The sequence below is a fragment of the Mercenaria mercenaria genome, chromosome 2 (assembly GCF_021730395.1).
Source record: "Mercenaria mercenaria strain notata chromosome 2, MADL_Memer_1, whole genome shotgun sequence".
NCBI lineage: Eukaryota > Metazoa > Mollusca > Bivalvia > Venerida > Veneridae > Mercenaria > Mercenaria mercenaria.
Genome location: NC_069362.1, coordinates 52,061,511 through 52,080,540, shown reverse-complemented (window position 1 = coordinate 52,080,540; position 19,030 = coordinate 52,061,511). Strand labels below are relative to the sequence as shown.

Sequence of the window (19,030 nt, the reverse complement as noted above, 5' to 3'; positions counted from 1 at the left end):
ACATTTAAAAAACACGTTTTTTTTCATCGTCAAGTAATAAGTAAGTAGACTTGCCCAGTTTAATCAATCTAGACGCATAATCTAACTCTATACATAGAGCGCTTACTTCACCCGATTTACATTCGGAACATTTTTACGCGTTTCGGGCTTTATCGTATGTTTAACATGGGATTTTTGAACCGTCCAAAGATGTTGGAAATGTTTGTCTCATTGTTTATTTTTTTTTTAATAAAAATGTTACTGCTTTCATTGTCTACCACTTTTTTTCCACCCTTGCCTGAAAAAACAGTAATGAGTTTGTACACTGTTCAGACAATTGTGCTCTGTTGAAATTTAACCAAACACAAGTTTACCTGCATAAACAGAAAGCATGATATGTCACCATGCGCGGATCCAGAGGGGGGGGGCCCTGGGGTCCGGACCCCCTCTGGAAAATCTTTAAAAAAGGAAAGAAGACAAGAAGGAAAGAAAATGTTTTTCGAAAAAGGCAACATTAGGACTGCATGTAAAGTATATGCGGCTGCTGCTACATACGACCCCGACATAATTCATATTATTTATCTAAAAAAACTAAAAATTTTACCTTCAAGAAAGCTTGATTTTATCATTTTCCCAAATTTAACAGGTTAGTCCATAAAACTGTCCCAGAATGCCAAAAATGAAGTGCTAAATTTCAAAATTTCCAAGGGGGGGGGGGGGGGGCAGGGGATCGGACCCCCTCTGAGAAAATTGGCTGTGTCCGTGCATGGTCACTATACCTGTCCAGTACTGGACATTATGGTAAACGCTTCTTTCCTGCACAAATGACAATTTCGCAATTTCTGTCGGGTTTGTACAAATTTCTGGCCGTGATAAACCATTTGACTTGTCACAGTAATTGAAGCTGTCAACTTCTTAACTTCTGCTTTGTGGTAAACAGGTAGTCGCCCTGCCAAAATTGCCCAATTGTAGTCCCTTCAAATTATACCTCAGAATTTAGGCAGTGTGCATTTCTTTTAACATTCCTTCTGTGCGGACACAAATAGGTAATTTGAAGTGAAATTGAATGACAAATGATAATTTGTACCTTGACAATGGATGGTTAGCTAGTAGTTATCTTGTCATTATGATTTTGAAACAGAAATATTCTCACATTGCCTTAATAATTTTTAAACACAGAAAAGAACAATATGGAGTGTAAGTGGAGGACAAATTATGAGATAGTTACATGTTAATTAAGTGTTTATGTTGCCAAGAAGCAGTTACACTTGACTTTTTCAAGGTACATGTTTGTTATTAATAATTAACGTGGATGAACATTCATACCTAGGGGACTGAAAAGAAGTTTGCAATAACCCTTGATTTCTTTCAACGTTCAGTATGTCTTGTATTTTTGTTAATTAAGTAGAAAAGACTAGAAGCACCTATAGGTTTTGTCAGTGGAAAGGATGCAAAGTACTGGCAGTTCAGCCATGATTTTGTGGCTCCTCAGATATATTGTATCATTGTACAAAAGGGAATCTTGGGCCTCAGAACTTATATAGTCAAACCTTGAAATTGTCTTGCACCTTTACAGTAATTGAGTATGATTTCAATATTGGAGATTCTTGGTATTTGTATGCTTACCTTATCTTTTATTAAAACATTAAAAAAAAGCAGCTATAATAAACATTCACTGAATTAATAATTCACTATGAAATAGCTGTACCCCTGTGAAAAAGGTTCATGAAATAGTTCATGAATAAATATTCATGAGAATCAAAATTTATGTTTCATGAATTTCAATATTCATGAACTTGTTCATGAATTTAAAATAATACATGAACAAGTTCATGAATATTGAAATACATGAAACATAAATTTTGATTCTCATGAATTTTAATTCATGAACAAATTCATGAATATTGAAATTCATGAAACATACATTTTGATTTTCATGAATTTTTATTCATGAACTTGTTCATGAATTAAAAATCATACATGAATTTTAATTCATTAACTAGTTCATGAATATTGAAATTCATGAAACATAAATTTTGATTTTCATGAATATTTATTCATGAACTATTTTGTTAAATAAAAAAGAAAATAAAAGTTCATGAACTTATTCATGAACAAATTCATGAACTAGTCAGGGAAACCTGGTAGGAGTGTAACACTATAAAAACCAGAGAGATCTGCATGTAATGGAATTCTTTTAACAATTTCGGTAGAGCTTGATTCCAGAAAAAATCCTGTAGGTCAAAGTGTTGTTCAGTTAGCCTGGCCAGAGACTGTTTTTTTTAGTCTCTGCTGAGTCACTGTGACAATGACGTTTTCCACCCTCGACAAATGACATGTTGAGTAAAACAGTAAACTAGAGTGGGATTGGGAGCATAATAAGAAGTAAACAATTGCTGTATAAAATACAAGACATTAAGTTAAACAATGTATCATTTACTTTAATCTCAAGATTGAAATTCAGATACTAGCTTTGTTTGAAAACTTGTGACATTTTAAAAAGATTTTATTTTTTTTAAATGAATGATTTATGACAACACCATAATTACTTATTTGATTTTCAGTATACTCATGTTCCTTTTAAACCATTCCTAACTGTAGTATGATAATTATTTCCTTCTTATTTGCTGCACAAACTTCTCAAAAATCGCTGAATCACATGTGCAAAAAATTTCCCAGCATGCAACAAAATAATGGAAACTGATCATGTGACATGAATTTAATGTTCATGAACATTCATGAAAAGTTCATGAACTTATTCATTTATTGTAAAAGGTAATAAACCTAAGTTTTATGTTTAATGAATGAACAGTTCAGAAACTCACAATTGGGTTCCAGAACTGGTTACACTGAACTAGAAAAAGGTTATGAATTTTAGTACTTTTAATGAACCTGTGTTCATGAACAATTTTGGTTCTTAGTCTTAGTCTAGACCAACAGCAACTGTTCAGGAACTGGTAAAGTTCTATAAGTTCTTGAACTTTTGCAGTTTTTGAACCAGTGTTCAAGAACTATCGTTCTAGAATCACAGTCAAAGAACTGTTATGCTGGTTCAAGAACAGTTCTCTAAGTTCTTCAGAAGTTTTTGAATGTTCAAGAACTTAATACTACTTCTAGAACATTTTTACAGGGTCATAACCCTGTAGTTCCTGAATCACAATTTCAATCATTATCTGAATTTCATTTTCATGTTCATGAATTTCTTTAAGTTAAATCATTTAATGGATTTTCTGAAATGTTCATGAACTACATTTACAAGTTCATGAAATGAAAGTAATATTCTTGAACTTGAGACTTCATGAATTTAAGTTAGTGAACTTTTCCTTGTTGTTCATGAACTTTTTTGATAATTAATGAAATAATTCATGAATTCTTACAAATTCATGAAGTTCATGAACATTTTTCCCAAGGCCTTTATCAAGTCACATGCAGAGAGTTGCATTCAGTTATGGAAGAAATTGTGGTTTAACCATCTGGTTATATTTCCATAAAAGATACGCATTTGCTTGATTTACCTGATGCAGGTTTTCGTAATTGGCAGATGACTGCTTTTGCAAATAGAAATTTTTCTACAATGTAGATTTTAGTAAAACTTCTCACAGTTGTAAAATTAATAGACATATGGTCTATAATATGGTGAAATAAAATGTATAGGTCCATAAATTATGTTTGTTTTTGGGGTATTTGCCCTTGGTTAAAATAGATTCACACTTTCTGAATTATTTGGAATTATTTACTGTATAGAAATTTTAAATATCATATTTCATCATTAGAATGACACTTATGTTGTTGTTTTTATTCTTCTTCTTCTTTGCCCTACACTGTCAGACCAGTAGCCTCGATGAAACTTCTGGGTTGCCGCAGATCCTCAATGCCTCCATACAGTTTCAGGTGAATCGAGGTATCTATCAGCCAAGTTGAAGCTTGCTCTTGGTCATGCCTTTTACATTTCTGGAGTACATGATCCGTAGTCTGATCTTCCCCACCACATAGACAGGTTGGTGATTGTGCCAGTCTGTATTTCCTGTACATGTGAGCATTGTGCTTGTTGTGCCTTGAGCGAAGCCTGACCAGCATCACTTGTTCAGACCGATCAAGGAGATGAAAAGCTCCTCTATCCTTGGTCTCGTTAGTGCCTTGATGATGGTGACTTTCTCCTTGTAGCTCACAGGTGTTGTTGGTTGTTCTGACTGAGCTCCTAGCCTAGCCAGTTGTTCTGCCTCTTCATTGCCTGCAAGTCCACAATGGGGTGGAATCCACTGGAGTGCTACTTTGCACTGCATTCTCCTGGCCAGCTGTGGAGCTTTATTGTTGATCAGAGCTTCCATGACAGACAGTGCATCTGTGAGAAAGATGACTAAGGAGCTTTTATCTGCCGAGTCTTCAACCACTGAGATGGCCATCATGAGTGCTTCAGTCTCTGCCTAGTAATTGCTGCAGAGTTTTCCTGTGGCTGCATGATGTGATGAAAACTCCTGCTCCTCCATCTTGATGGCACATGTGGCTCATCCATCTGTATAGACACGAGTCCATGTTTTCGGAGGATAGTCTTCATTGATCGTAGCCAGTGTAAGGCTCTTCCGAATACCTTCATCCTCTTGTTTCCTGCGGTCATGATGAGGAACAGCAAGTCTCACACTCACTTAAAGATGCGCCACAAAATAATTGTATTCTTTTGTATTTCCAGCGCTTAAACGTTTGTGTTGTAATATATCTTAAAAAAATATTTCACCTAGAGACAGTGACAGGTAATAGTCCCTGGGCACCTGTGTCCTTTGGACACGCACCTAGTTTAAAGTGATTTTAAAATTCAGATTATCTTAAAAAGTACCTGTTAGATTTCGTCACAAAGTCTAAAAGTCCATTAAATTTATCAAAATAATCTAAATGTTTTATCCTAAAAAAAAGTTTAATATCATGAGGGGTTAGTTAAATTATATGCAAGTTTAAAGATGATTCAAGCTGTGCCCGGACAACAGACACATTATCTGTTTTAATGTAGGGGCTGGTGTAGGGATACCTGGGTTTTACAATAGGGTCATTCTTCACACCTGGGAAAAGATTAGACCTTCTTAGTGTCATCCCCAGTTTTTAAACTTTTTTAAAGGTTAAGCATTTCACAGTTCTGCCTTTGAGATTTTTCCATTCAGTTTACAGAAAGTTTTGAAAACACTTGATTCTCACAGTTACTGTATGCAGCCTGCCACTTGAAGTGAAAAATTTGAATAATTATATACATTTTCCCATAACAGTAGCTGAACTGTAAAAGTTCACATCAAATTGGTACACTTTCATGCATTGTTTGGGTTTTATTGTAGTGGCAGCTGAGTGGATTTTATAATAAGATTAGAAACGCTTAATTAGGTTCTTTAGAGGTCTGCACTCTACATTCACAGTAATGCTGTCCAAAATTGCCCTCCAGTATTGAAAAAGCAGATCCATTCTTTGATCAGTTTATTATAGAAGAACAAGTAAAAAATTGCTGCAAGATGCAGCAAATAGATGGTCGCACGGCCCAAAAAAACAAAGTGTTTGACCCATATTCAAACTTGACCTAGATTTTATCAAGGCAATAATTCTGATAAAATTTCATGAAGATCAATTGAAAAATAATGTTTCTATCGCATACACAAGGTTTTTCTTTGATTTGACCTATGACCTACATTTTGGCCCCAGATGACCCATATTCAAACTCGACCTAGATTTCATCAAGGCAATCATTCTGACATAACTTTATGAAGATCAATTGAAAAATACAGCCTCTATCGCATACACAAGGCTTTTCTTTGATTTGACATAGTGTCCTAGTTTTTGACCCCAGAAAAACCATTTTCGAACTTGGCCTATATTTCATCCAGATAATCATTCTGACAAAATTTCATGAAGATCAGTTGAAAAATAAAGCCTCTATCGCATACACAAGCTAAATGTGACATCGAGTGATCACAAGAGCTAAAAGCTAAAAAAAATCAAAGTGTACAAATATGCCCCCAAGAGTAAACAAAATAGTGGGGAATAAATTTATTTCAAGGTAAATACAGTATTACAGCAGTATAAGTAAATAAAATGCATTTTTATATTTTACCTGTAGATCTTCTATAAAAAAAAAACTGGAAAAAAGTTAACTTCACAACGTGACAGTTTGCACAGCCAGACCAGGATTCGAACCTGGAACCTCCCCAAAACACAAATTACCAAACGTAATTTCCTCAATTCTGGGTTGCTCTGCCAATTGAGCTATCTGGCCAGTGGTACTGCAATATCCTAGCAATATCACTTAAGATAAATGTTCGATTTGCGGTTTTTAAAGCTGAAAGGGAGCATGAAAATGTGAAAAAATGGTAATGGGGATATTAGTAATCATTCAAGTTTTCTACCATGTCAACTCTGTATATAAGCTGATTTACCACCTTTTTTTCTATTGAGCTGCTGAAATTCTCTCAAAAATATTAATAAAGTTTTTTTTTAACAAAAAGTAGAAAAACTGCACTTTTTATGTTTTAAACATAGTCAGTGATGTTAAAAATCAACTTACTCAAGGTAACTGTAACGATACATCGGAATTCATTTTATCATGATGCATCAGTTTGGCGATACGCATATCGTATCATAGGCCTGTTATTTCGAAATTCATTTTATCATGATACATCAGTTTGGCGATACGGGTATTGAACCATAGGTCTGTTTCACAATACAGAAACGATAAGTGAAAACTAGAAATATTGCATGATATCTTTCATACAATCAGTGTTAAAGATAGTAACTAAAGAAATGTATCATTCCAAGAGTATAGACATTGTTTAATTTTATTTTGTCACATAAATGCTTACTTACGATACTCAATTCGCATTGCGATATGTACCGTATCGTTGCATCTGTATCACGATACATATTGTATCGTGAGACTAGCATATTGTTACACCCCTAGCAGGGGCCCAGTAGCCCATGGTTCCTAGATTTTGGGCTGGGACCCTAAATTGTTGGAGAAAATGCCCATATATCTAATGTTAAACATTTGTTTTTGACAGTCTGGGCCCCTAAATAAAATAGCTAGTTTATATCCCTGTTACTGATGCTCTAAAGGAATAACTCCCTTATTCATATATTTGTACACAAAAATAGTTTCCAAAAGGTCCCACTTGATAATAAAATCCAGATTTTTTTTAAAAATTACTGACCAGCTACCTACCTATTTTTCTTTAGCATGTTACTGGAAACATTTTTTTGGCCTTACAGTACATGTATACCTAAATTGTAGTCATACAGGGTATCTTAAATACTATATGATTTTTAAGACGGGAAAGTGTGCAGATTGGAAATTATACACTGTTTTTCAAAGTGAAAGCACCTAAGTGTATTTGAATGGGACTAAAATTACATTTTCATTTTTCATCGAGTGGTTGCGTAATCTCCCTATAAATCCATATCTACATTTACGGAAATACTCCCAACATTCAACAATTAACTTCTGATCATAACTGGGAGGTCAGGGCAGTTGTTAAAAACTGGGGATATCTTCAAATAAATCAAATAAATGTAGCACAAAATATGCAATTATAGCTGCTGTCACTCATGCAGAAAAACCTGAAAAAAATGTGTTAGTGTCATAATCTAGGGCCTATATAAATCTTTATCACTTTAATTTTATGTCAAAAGCATTGATTTGTCATTCAATACATCCATACACTTACAAGAGTCCAAAACACAATTTTCGTCTTGTAATCAAAACTAGCAGAAAAGTAGTGGTTGTTATTTATCATCAGGATGTACATGTATGTACCAGAAGACAGCGAGTCAAAATTTTTCACGAGGTCTCAAATCGCCTGTTATCTGGACTATCATTGGACCTTATAATAAGACGAAATGCCCCCTTGTGCAGGGCATTGGATTATGTTTAACAATATATAGTTCGCTTTAATAATTGGAAAAACCTTGAACAGCGCCACCTGCCGAGTGTAACATATGTACATGTGTAGTAAATTCGCGCCATAAGTCGCATGGTCTATTCTAGGATTTCTTCGTTTTAAAATATATACTGTACAGTACATATATGGACCCGGACCATCCATGATTTCAAAGATTTTTCTATCTATAATTTTACAGAACCTACAAAATCCTAGACCTGTTATCTCTTTAGACAAGCTTATACATCGGATTATTTCGACTATCTATCTCTTCATACTGCCTCGCGCCTCTTGTTATCAGGAAGTATGTACAAGAGAAATTTCTCTCCAAGACACAGAGTCAAAAGTTCTGACGCGGTCTCAAATTGATAAATTAAAATGCCTTATGTTTCAGTAACTGTTTCAGGTTGAGAATTAGGCCTTGAGAAACAAAACTCATACAACAAAATTGCTAAAAAAATGTGTTCCACCTTGTTAAAAACTCACCATTTTCGAAGAACAATTACACATGTTCGTTTTGATGCATTTGGAATAGCGTGCGAGCGGTGAAATTTCGCATAATAAGATGGAACACAGTTTTCAGCAATTGTTTATCTTTATTTCTTTACAAATGGTATTCATTTTTAAAGGGAGACAACTTTTTCCAATTATTTTAAGTACAAATGACATTCATTTCCAAAGGGAGATAACTTTTTCCGATTATTTTAAGTAATCATCGAGAAAAAGTTGTTTCCCTTTGAAAATTAATGCCATTTGTTAAGAAATAAAGATAAACAATTGCTGAAAACAGTGTTCCACCTTGTTACGTGAAATTTCACCACTCGCACACTATTGCAAATGGCAGTGGCTACAATTACGGTACCGTAATCCTAGCCTCCGGTTCTAGGATTACGGGAGTTCCGTATTCCTAGACAACCCTATGAGAATAGGCTAGGATTACGGAAGTATTTTAAGAGGCATCAAATTTATGTTAGGACATGCATAAATGACATTGTAAACTTACTCATTTCACTTAATTTCACTAAATATTTTGTGCTGTCGATCGGCCGTTTTGGGTTAGTATAATCTTAATGGCGGTGCGCGGAAATATTATAGAAGTATCTATGTTTCGTATATACCTGCATTTTTTTTTCATCAAGTCAACACAAATGGAATTTAATAACATACAATATGGTTATAAATCATAAAATTCAAAGTATAGATTTTTCTTTTTTTAATCTAACTTTGACATTCATATTTCTAATATATTTCCGTGCGCCGCCATTAAGATTATACTAACCCAAAACGGCGGATAGAAAACACGAAATAATAAGGCAGGCATGAAAAATTAAGTGAAATAAGTAAGTTTACAACATCATTTATGCTTGTCCTAACATATACTTTATGCCTCTTAAAATACTTCCGTAATCCTAGCCTATCCTCATAGGGTTGTCTAGGAATACGGAACTTCCGTAATCCTAGAACCGGAGGCTAGGATTACGGTACCGTAATCGTAGCCACTGCCATTGCAAATGCATCAAAACGAACATTTGTAACAGTTCTTTGAAAATGGTGAGTTTTTAAAGACGTTTGACTGTCCGGAAGTGGGGCCCCTATAGGCAGTCATTTTCTGGAATTCAATGTTTATATCAGTATACTGACACTTGTTTTGTAAATTAATATGCATGTTTTACATACTCCTCAATTTTCATGTCAAACAAATCTTTCTTTCTATGATTTGGTGTTGTTTGATTTTTGTTTCTCAAGGCCTACTTCGTAACCTTCATACATTGGGATATGTTTATAAATAGCTTCATTTCATAATTGGAAAAACCTTACACAGCGCCACCTGCCAAAAGTAGCATATGTACATGTATGTGTAGTAAAATCGCGCCAAAAATCACGTGGTCTATTGTTTACATTATTCCGTCTTTAAAAACTTCACATTTGTACACATTAAAAAATGATACCTTGACTGCAACTCACCTCTATAAACCTAATAAAATGCGTATCTAAGCAAAAAGTCTTCTAAAGCATGCTATTTATTTATGTTTCCTATTGATAGTGTAAGTAGGTCATCACTTAGGGTGACTCGCTGAGTTCAGTTTATTCTAAAATTTAGATCAACGCATGTGAACTGGCACTCAAAATGCATTGTTATCAAAAACAATATTGTTGGTAACAACTTACCTTGTTCTTGACAAAATCCACTTCAAAATATTTTAATAGAAAAGGACGTTACACTGACTACACTTTATACAAGAATGACATAATTTTACTGCGCATGCGCGAATGGCCCAGCGCGAATAACTTGAAAGGCTGAAATTGATCAAATCCGATTCAATATAATGCAAATTCTGCAAATATTGCAAAATATAAACCAGAAGAAACAAAATTAAATAATATTATCGCATAGTGCGGCAATTTTCCTTTGATCTTTGCAGCATGTTATACATAGTAACACACATTATTACTACAAAACTGTGCTGATATCTTACAAAACTGTTGCGATATATATCAACACGGAAATCTCTATGGAGTTTCATAAGAAAAAAAGTGTTCCGATATATATCAGCACAGTAAAACTGTTCCGATATATATCGGAACACTTTTTCTCTATTGAGGTCCTATCAAGGGAGTATAATTTTTTCCTTTCAAAGAAAAGATGATTTTAGCTCCAATCTACAGTTCACAGAGAAAGAATTGTCACAAACACCTACATTTATAAAGTAAAAGAATAAATAAACTAGAATATTTCCAAAACTTGATAGTTATTGCCAAATTCAGAAATACATGAAATATATGAAATTCTGAGATTTCTCAAATGTTTCTTTTTCTCTGATTTTTTTTTACAAACAAAACAACAAGTTTTACAATATGTCTGGCCAATGAAATGCAAAGATTTAAAACCAATGCAGAAATTTGTTGGGTACTTTTATCTGGGGAACACATTTTCTAAAACAGAAGTTTTAGTGTTTCAGTCAGCGAGGCGCAGAAAGGGAATCAAAATAGTAAAAATAATAATGAACAAATTTAAATGAAAATAATATATAAATTTTAATGATAAACTATGCGATAAAACAGTTATAATATGTAGTGCTCGTGTGTTACCAGGATATATCAGAGCTAGGGGTACATCTCGTTATTTTTCTCTTCACATATCTGTCTCGGCCTACCGGCCTCGACGATATGTGCAGAGAAAAATACCCTCGATGTACCCCTAGCTCTGATATATCCTGGTAACACACTCTCACACATACTATAACTATTACTTAATTCCATTATTGTTGTGATTACACGTTAGAATATTCACTTTCTGAGTGTCAAACGAAAATTTAACAGAAATATGACTCGAAGGGAAAAAATTGTCAAATCCGAACCCATTTCACATTCTAAAACCACCTCTATATGCCCGGCCCTGATGGGCCGTGCAATAAAGTAATGTCATGAAAGTTATGATAAAGTGGATCCTTTCTATACTTTCAGGCCCCTAGAAGTCAACCAGCAATTGGACTCAAACAGACACCAAAGACTAGAGTAAGTAGAAGACATACAGACATCACACAACAACAATTGGGTTCTGGAACTGGTAAAATCATAATTATGGTCACCTGATGTTTTCAGAAAGTGACCATTACCAGTTTTTGTTAACCAGTTTGAAAAAAATGGACATACATTTGTAATGGCTTATGTTGGCAGTTCAGATTGCTTGATAACTTATTACTTTTAGCTATACAAAAGATTTATGAAGCAGTTCAGTTTTGTGCCCCTGAAAATTTTGTGGAGGGTCTTAGAGTTGCCTTATCCTTATAGTAGCTTTGGCTTTAAATTTCATGCAATGACTAATTACCACTAAAACAGGATCCCTCAAAGGACAAGGTCACAGAAGAAATGCATCAAAATAACAGAATTATCTAGCTAGCAGTTATTAAAGTATTGTATGCTTGAAAAACATAAAATCCTGTATTTACAGAGCTGCATTCAGTCTCCACACGATTGTGATTCTGATCACAGATGACTATGTAGATACTGATACTTCATCCAAATCATTTTGCTTGACAAGAAATCAAATTATCCTTGATGGGTTTATGTTTTATCCATAAGCAAACACACATATTTAGACATTTTCCATTACTGTTCACCTCAAATATTAATAACATTGCTTGTGCCACAGCGGGCAGTGATAATGCTTTTATTGATACGCTGAAAATCAGTTTTTAAGAAGTTTTATTTTTCCATTTATATTGGATATGCAGAGTGATGGATGCTGACCACTTAATGTAAATGACCATTGGCATGTTTGTTGACCATTTACAATCATATATCATCATCAATTATATTTAATAGATACTGGGAATGAAATGGCCATAGTTGATTAATTGATTGATAAAGTAATTGAACAGTCTTGTTCATGGGATGATTTCATTAACCTCAAGTAAGGGAAGTTTAGTAAGTTGCAAAAATAGTGATGACTTACAAATCTGATTAATATTTTGGTCAATATACTGGTAATGACATTACATATTGCAACAGTTTAATTCATCTGTCCATCCTGAACAATATTAGAGTTAAAAGATTAATTTTGGAACCGGTTAAAAAGTGTCAGTTTTTTCCACAGAATTTCTGAAGAAACAGCAATAGATCTGTATGTCTGATAAGCAAATGAAGTAATGTTTAACATATCTGTTTTGGGAGCTGTTTGTTGTATATCTTGGGGATAGCTTTACATTAAGTAAAGAAAAATGGAAACGTAATTGGACTTGGATATGAAATATTGAGGCTGTCATTAATTGGATGATTCCTAGAGTATTGACTAAACTTGTCTTTTTATGGAAAAAGAAAATCTAGGATTTCCTGGTAAAACTGGACAATTGAATATTTGTTATCAGGCTAAGGGTAAGCCACTTTTTTGTGGACTTACAATAGATTTTTTTTTAGGTTTAATTTCTCTTTGTTGTTACTATAAATAACTTATATGATAACTTTTTTTTTATAATTGGCCAAAAAAATTCCATATGAAAACAACTGTAGGCTTTTATATATGCAAATTTGAATCAAAGTGTTTTGTTATAACATATTGTATATATAGTACAATATTGTTTATACATCATTAACAGATATCAGTTCATTATGTTATACTGCAGTAGAAAAGAGGTGCCTTCCAGTAGTGGACTTTATATTGCATGGCATTACTTCATTCACTTGTTTATATTTGGCATGAATGTTACACTCTGTGAGATGGAGTGTCCTATGCAAACGGCAGGTTTTTATCTTAAAGGTCAAGGTCACAGTTACAGGTCAAATGTCATTTTAGAGTTTATCCAGGCCATAACTTTGATAAGTATGGAGCAGTTATTTTTTTCTTTGACGTAAATGTTCACTATGTGACCTGAGTGTAATGCGCAAACCTTGGGTCCCTATCTCAAAGGTCATTTCAGAGCTTGTCTGGGCTGTAACTTTGACATGCATAAAGCAGTCATTTTAGCTCGACTATTCATAGAATAGTCCGCGTCCTGATTTGGTTAAGTTTTTGTATGTAAGCTGGTATCTCAGCAACCACTTGTGGGAATGGATTAAAACTTCACACACTTATTCACTGTGATAAACTGACTTACACTGCACAGGTTCCATAACTCTATTTTGCTTTTTTACAAAATTATGCCCCTTTTTTGACTTAGAAATTTTTGGTTAAGGTTTTGTATGTAAGCTGGTATCTCAGTACTCACTAATGGGAATAGATTGAAACTTCACACACTTGTTTACTGTCATGATCTGACATGCACAAAGTAGGTCCCATAACTCTATTTTGCTTTTTTACAAAATTATGCCCCTTTTCCAACATAGAAATTTTTGGTTAAGTTTTTAGCTCACCTGTCACATAGTGACAAGGTGAGCTTTTGTGATCACGCAGCGTCCGTCGTCCGTGCGTCCGTCCGTAAACTTTTGCTTGTGACCACTCTAGAGGTCACATTTTTTGTGGGATCTTTATGAAAGTTGGTCAGAATGTTCATCTTGATGATATCTAGGTCAAGTTCGAAACTGGGTCACGTGCCGTCAAAAACTAGGTCAGTAGGTCTAAAAATAGAAAAACCTTGTGACCTCTCTAGAGGCCATATATTTCACAAGAGCTTCATGAAAATTGGTCAGAAGGTTCACCTTGATAATATCTAGGTCAAGTTCGAAACTGGGTCACGTACCTTCAAAAACTAGGTCAGTAGGTCTAAAAATAGAAAAACCTTGTGACCTCTCTAGAGGCCATATATTTCATAAGATCTTCATGAAAATTGGTCAGAACGTTCAGCTTGATGATATCTAGGTCAAGTTCGAATCTGGGTCACGTGCCATCAAAAACTAGGTCAGTAGGTCAAATAATAGAAAAACCTTGTGACCTCTCTAGAGGCCATATTTTTCATGGGATCTGTATGAAAGTTGGTCTGAATGTTCATCTTGATGATATCTAGGTCAAGTTCGAAACTGGGTCACGTGCGGTCAAAAACTAAGTCAGTAGGTCTAAAAATAGAAAAACTTTGTGACCTCTTTAGAGGCCATATATTTCATGAGATCTTCATGAAAATTGGTCAGTATGTTCACCTTGATGATATCTAGGTCAAGTACGCAACTGGGTCACGTGCCCTCAAAATCTAGGTCAGTAGGTCAAATAATAGAAAAACCTTGTGACCTCTCTAGAGGCCATATTTTTCATGGGATCTGTATGAAAGTTGGTCTGAATGTTCATCTTGATGATATCTAGGTCAAGTTCGAAAGTGGGTCACGTGCCGTCAGAAACTAGGTCAACAGGTCAAATAATAGAAAAACCTTGTGACCTCTCTAAAGGCCATATTTTTCATGGGATCTGTATGAAAGTTGGTCTGAATGTTCATCTTGATGATACCTAGGTCAAGTTTGAAAGTGGGTCATGTGCAGTCAAAAACTAGGTCAGTAGGTCTAAAAATAGAAAAACCTTGTGACTTCTCTAGAGGCCATACTTGTTAATGGATCTTCATAAAAATTGGTCAGAATGTTCATCTTGATGATATCTAGGTCAAGTTCGAAAGTGGGTCACGTGCCATCAAAAAGTAGGTCAGTAGGTCAAATAATGAAAAAACCTTGTGACCTCACTAGAGGCCATATTTTTCATGGGATCTGTATGAAAGTTGGTCTGAATGTTTATCTTGATGATATATAGGTCAAGTTTGAACTGGGTCAACTGCGATCAAAAACTAGGTCAGTAGGTCTTGAAATAGAAAAACGTTGTGACCTCTCTAGAGGCCATACCCTTGAATGGATCTTCATGAAAATTGGTCAGAATGTTAACCTTGATGATATCTAGGTCAACTTTGAAACTGGGTCACATGCCTTAAAAAACTAGGTCAGTAGGTCAAATAATAAAAAAACCTTGTGACCTCTCTAGAGGCCATACTTTTCATGGGATCTGTATGAAAGTTGGTCTGAATGTTCATCTTGATGATATCTAGGTCAAGTTTTAAACTGGGTCAACTGCTGTCAAAAACTAGGTCAGTAGGTCTAAAATTATTAAAATCTTTTGACCTCTCTAGAGGCCATATTTTTCAATGGATCTTCATGAAAATTGATCTGAATGTTCACCTTGATGATATCTAGGTCAGTTTCGAAACTGGGTCACGTGCGGTCAAAATATAGGCCAGTAGGTATAAAAATAGAAAAACCTTGTGACCTCTCTAGAGGCCATATTTTTCATGAGATCTTCTTGAAAATTAGTGAGAATGTTCACCTTGATGATATCTAGGTAAAGTTCAAAACAGGGTCACGTACCTTCGAAAACTAGGTCAATAGGTCAAATAATAGAAAAACCTTGTGACCTCTCTAGAGTCCATATTTTTCAATGGATCTTCATGAAAATTGTAAAAAAACTAAGTCAGTAGGTCAAATAATAAAAAAACCTTGTGACCTCTCTAGAGGCCATACTTTTCATGGGATCTGTATGAAAGTTGGTCTGAATGTTCATCTTGATGATATCTAGGTCAAGTTTGAAACTGGGTCAAGTGCCATCAAAAACTAGGTCAGTAGGTCTAAAAATAGAAAAACCTTGTGACCTCTCTAGAGGCCATATATTTCACAAGAGCTTCATGAAAATTGGTCAGAATGTTCACCTTGATAATATCTAGGTCAAGTTCGAAACTGGGTCACGTACCTTCAAAAACTAGGTCAGTAGGTCTAAAAATAGAAAAACCTTGTGACCTCTCTAGGGGCCATATTTTTCATGAGATCTTCTTGAAAATTAGTGAGAATGTTCACCTTGATGATATCTAGGTAAAGTTCAAAACAGGGTCACGTACCTTCGAAAACTAGGTCAATAGGTCAAATAATAGAAAAACCTTGTGACCTCTCTAGAGTCCATATTTTTCAATGGATCTTCATGAAAATTGGTCAGAATTTTTATCTTGATAATATCTAGGTCAGGTTCAAAACTGGGTCACATGAGCTCAAAAACTAGGTCACTATGTCAAATAATAGAAAAAACAACGTCATACTCAAAACTGGGTCATGTGGGAAGAGGTGAGCGATTTAGGACCATCATGGTCCTCTTGTTGTATGTAAGCTGGTATCTCAATATCCACTAATGGGAAAGGATTGAAACTTCACACACTTGTTCACTGTCATGATATGACATGCAGTGCAAAGGGTCAATAACTCAACTTCGCATTTTACAAAATTATACCCCTTTTTCAACATAGAAATTTTTGGTTAAGTTTTTGTATGTAAGCTGGTATCTCAATATCCACTAATGGGAAAGGATTGAAACTTCACACACTTGTTCACTGTCATGATATGACATGCAGTGCAAAGGGTCATTAACTCAACTTTGCATTTTACAAAATTATGCCCCTTTTTCAACTTACGAGTTTTTGGTTAAATTCTTATATGTAAGCTGGTATCTCAGTACCCACTTATGGGAATGGATTGAAACTTCACACACTTGTCCACTGTCATGAACTGATAAGCACTATGCAGGTTCCATGACCCTATTGTGCTTTTTTTACTAAATTATGCCCCTTTTTCGACGTTCTTATTGGTTCATGACAAGGTATGTTGATAGTCGAGCGTTGTTCCGTCCGTCAGCTCTTGTTATTGCATAAATTTGCTAAGACAGTGTCACGTGCGATTCCAGTCCTTTTGCAGCGGCGTTCGACATGTACCATTGGCACTATTTTGTTAATCATTCCATCTTTGGGGTAACTCATGACACTGACAATTATGTTGAGAAGATTCAACAGTGTAGATTTAGGAATTGATTTCAATCATTAGTCTAAAGAATATAATGGTAATGTTACATGTAACTGTTGGCATAGCAGCCGAAGTGTAAAAGTCTAATTAAGTGTTTTAATAACAATCTTTGAGGTAAGATATTTGTGAAGAAAGAAATGCCTTTACTTAAAATTAAGTTAGATCATGCCTTCAAGATTGGTATGGGTCTTGTTGTACCATAAGCAAAATCTATAAATCTTGTAAAACTGTAAACTTGGCAAGAAAATGTTTTATGCCCCTGCCTAATTAAATGCTGGGACGCGGGGGTGCATAAGTGTTACCCCGCCCCATGTGTGTTCTGTGTTCGGAAAGGATGTTTGTGTCCGGCATAACTTGACTCAAATAAATTTCACAAAATGAAACAGGAAGCTAGATTGTCTTGCACAAAAACATTTCACTAGCTCAAGGTCAAGGTCACAATCTTGGTTGAATCTTAGCCAAGTTGTCATACATATATACTGCAAGGTGGTCCTTGTGTGTCATAACTGAACGTGCATGTCGATTTCAAAATATTTGAAAACAAATTAAGCTGATAGACATGTCATGCCAAACCATTTACAATGCTCAAAGGATCGAGGGTCACAGTTTGGTAGACCTTAGCCATTTACTTACATACGAAACAATTTCTGTTTTCAAAATTTTTTGTAAATAAATAGCCAAGGTCCTAACTTTTAGTTTGTGAGCGACATGCTATAGACCTTTACCTAGTTGCGGGGCACCGTCGTGACACATTCTAGTTCATATTTTACCCCTGAATGAAATTGATGCGTGTCACTGTTTAGAAAATGCTTGAAAAACATTCAGTCTGAAAATTATATAGAGGCCACTATGACAGTACATTATTTATCTTGCTTAGATTATGCAAGGTGGAAATAACCATTTACAAGAACTTAAAATAATTTGATCGGCAAGATTTGACTCCAGACTAGGGCAATGCTTTTAACATTAGAAATTTTAAATAATTTCCTAAAAAATAAACATAAGCATAAAAGTCTAAGATTATTGAGCATTAGCATTGCTAATAATGCTTATTGAGCACTAAGTTTATTAGACATTAGGGAACCTGGTACATCTAGATTTATTGGTAACATGGTAGGACCTATCCAGGATGGTTCATATTCATGCATTTATTTCTTTCAGAACATCTCAATATACTTTCTAAATTAAACCAGAAGACATAGATGTCCAGCATTGCTATGTTAGGAAAAGATTATGTGAAATGTGTATGATTTACAGTTACTTAAGAAATCTCAATATTGTTAAAAAAATCTTGATTTGAATGTGATTTCTTATTATATAACTATTGTCTCTTATGAAGACTTGTCGTTATTGCGTCATAAGATAACTATGGTGTCTCATGCCTAATACTGTGTGTTTACTAAATTAATCCCTTTTTCGCTTCTTATTGATCATCGCAGGTTGTTGAATAGTCGAGGTTGCTGTCCTCACAGCTCTGGTGTTTTATTCATAAATTTTTGCTTATGAGACGTTCAGTTGCATTCCATCCTTTTGACAGCTGGCGGGTTCGACATGTTACCATTGGGCATCTATTTTGTTAATCTTTCCATCTTTTGGGGTAAGCTTCATTGTACACTGACAACTCTAGTTGAGAATGGGATTCAACTATGTAGATTTAAGAATTAGATTTAATCCATTAGATGCTAATCAGTATATAATGGTAATTGTTACATGTTCTGTTGGATAGCAGCCAGTTGTATAAAGTCTAATTAAGTGTTTAATTAACTTCTTTGAGGAAAGAGAATGTTGAAAGGAAAGAAATGCTTTCATGAAAAGATAAAGTTAGATCTTTCTAGATTGGTATTTGTGGTTTTGTGCTGGTACCATAAGCAACAATTATGCTGTAAAACTGTAAAACTGGCAAA

At 34.7% G+C, this 19,030-nt stretch overlaps 1 protein-coding gene across 2 annotated transcripts in view; it reads left to right on the top strand.

The window, feature by feature from the left end:
- LOC123563963 (ras-GEF domain-containing family member 1B-like) overlaps positions 1-19,030 on the top strand; it is a 77,358-nt gene that overhangs the window by 13,796 nt on the left and 44,532 nt on the right. For both annotated transcript variants that reach the window (XM_045357161.2, XM_045357162.2), the window contains exon 2: positions 11,349-11,399. In XM_045357161.2, coding sequence (XP_045213096.1) covers positions 11,349-11,399 — 51 coding nt within the window. The remainder of the gene's footprint in view (positions 1-11,348; positions 11,400-19,030) is intronic.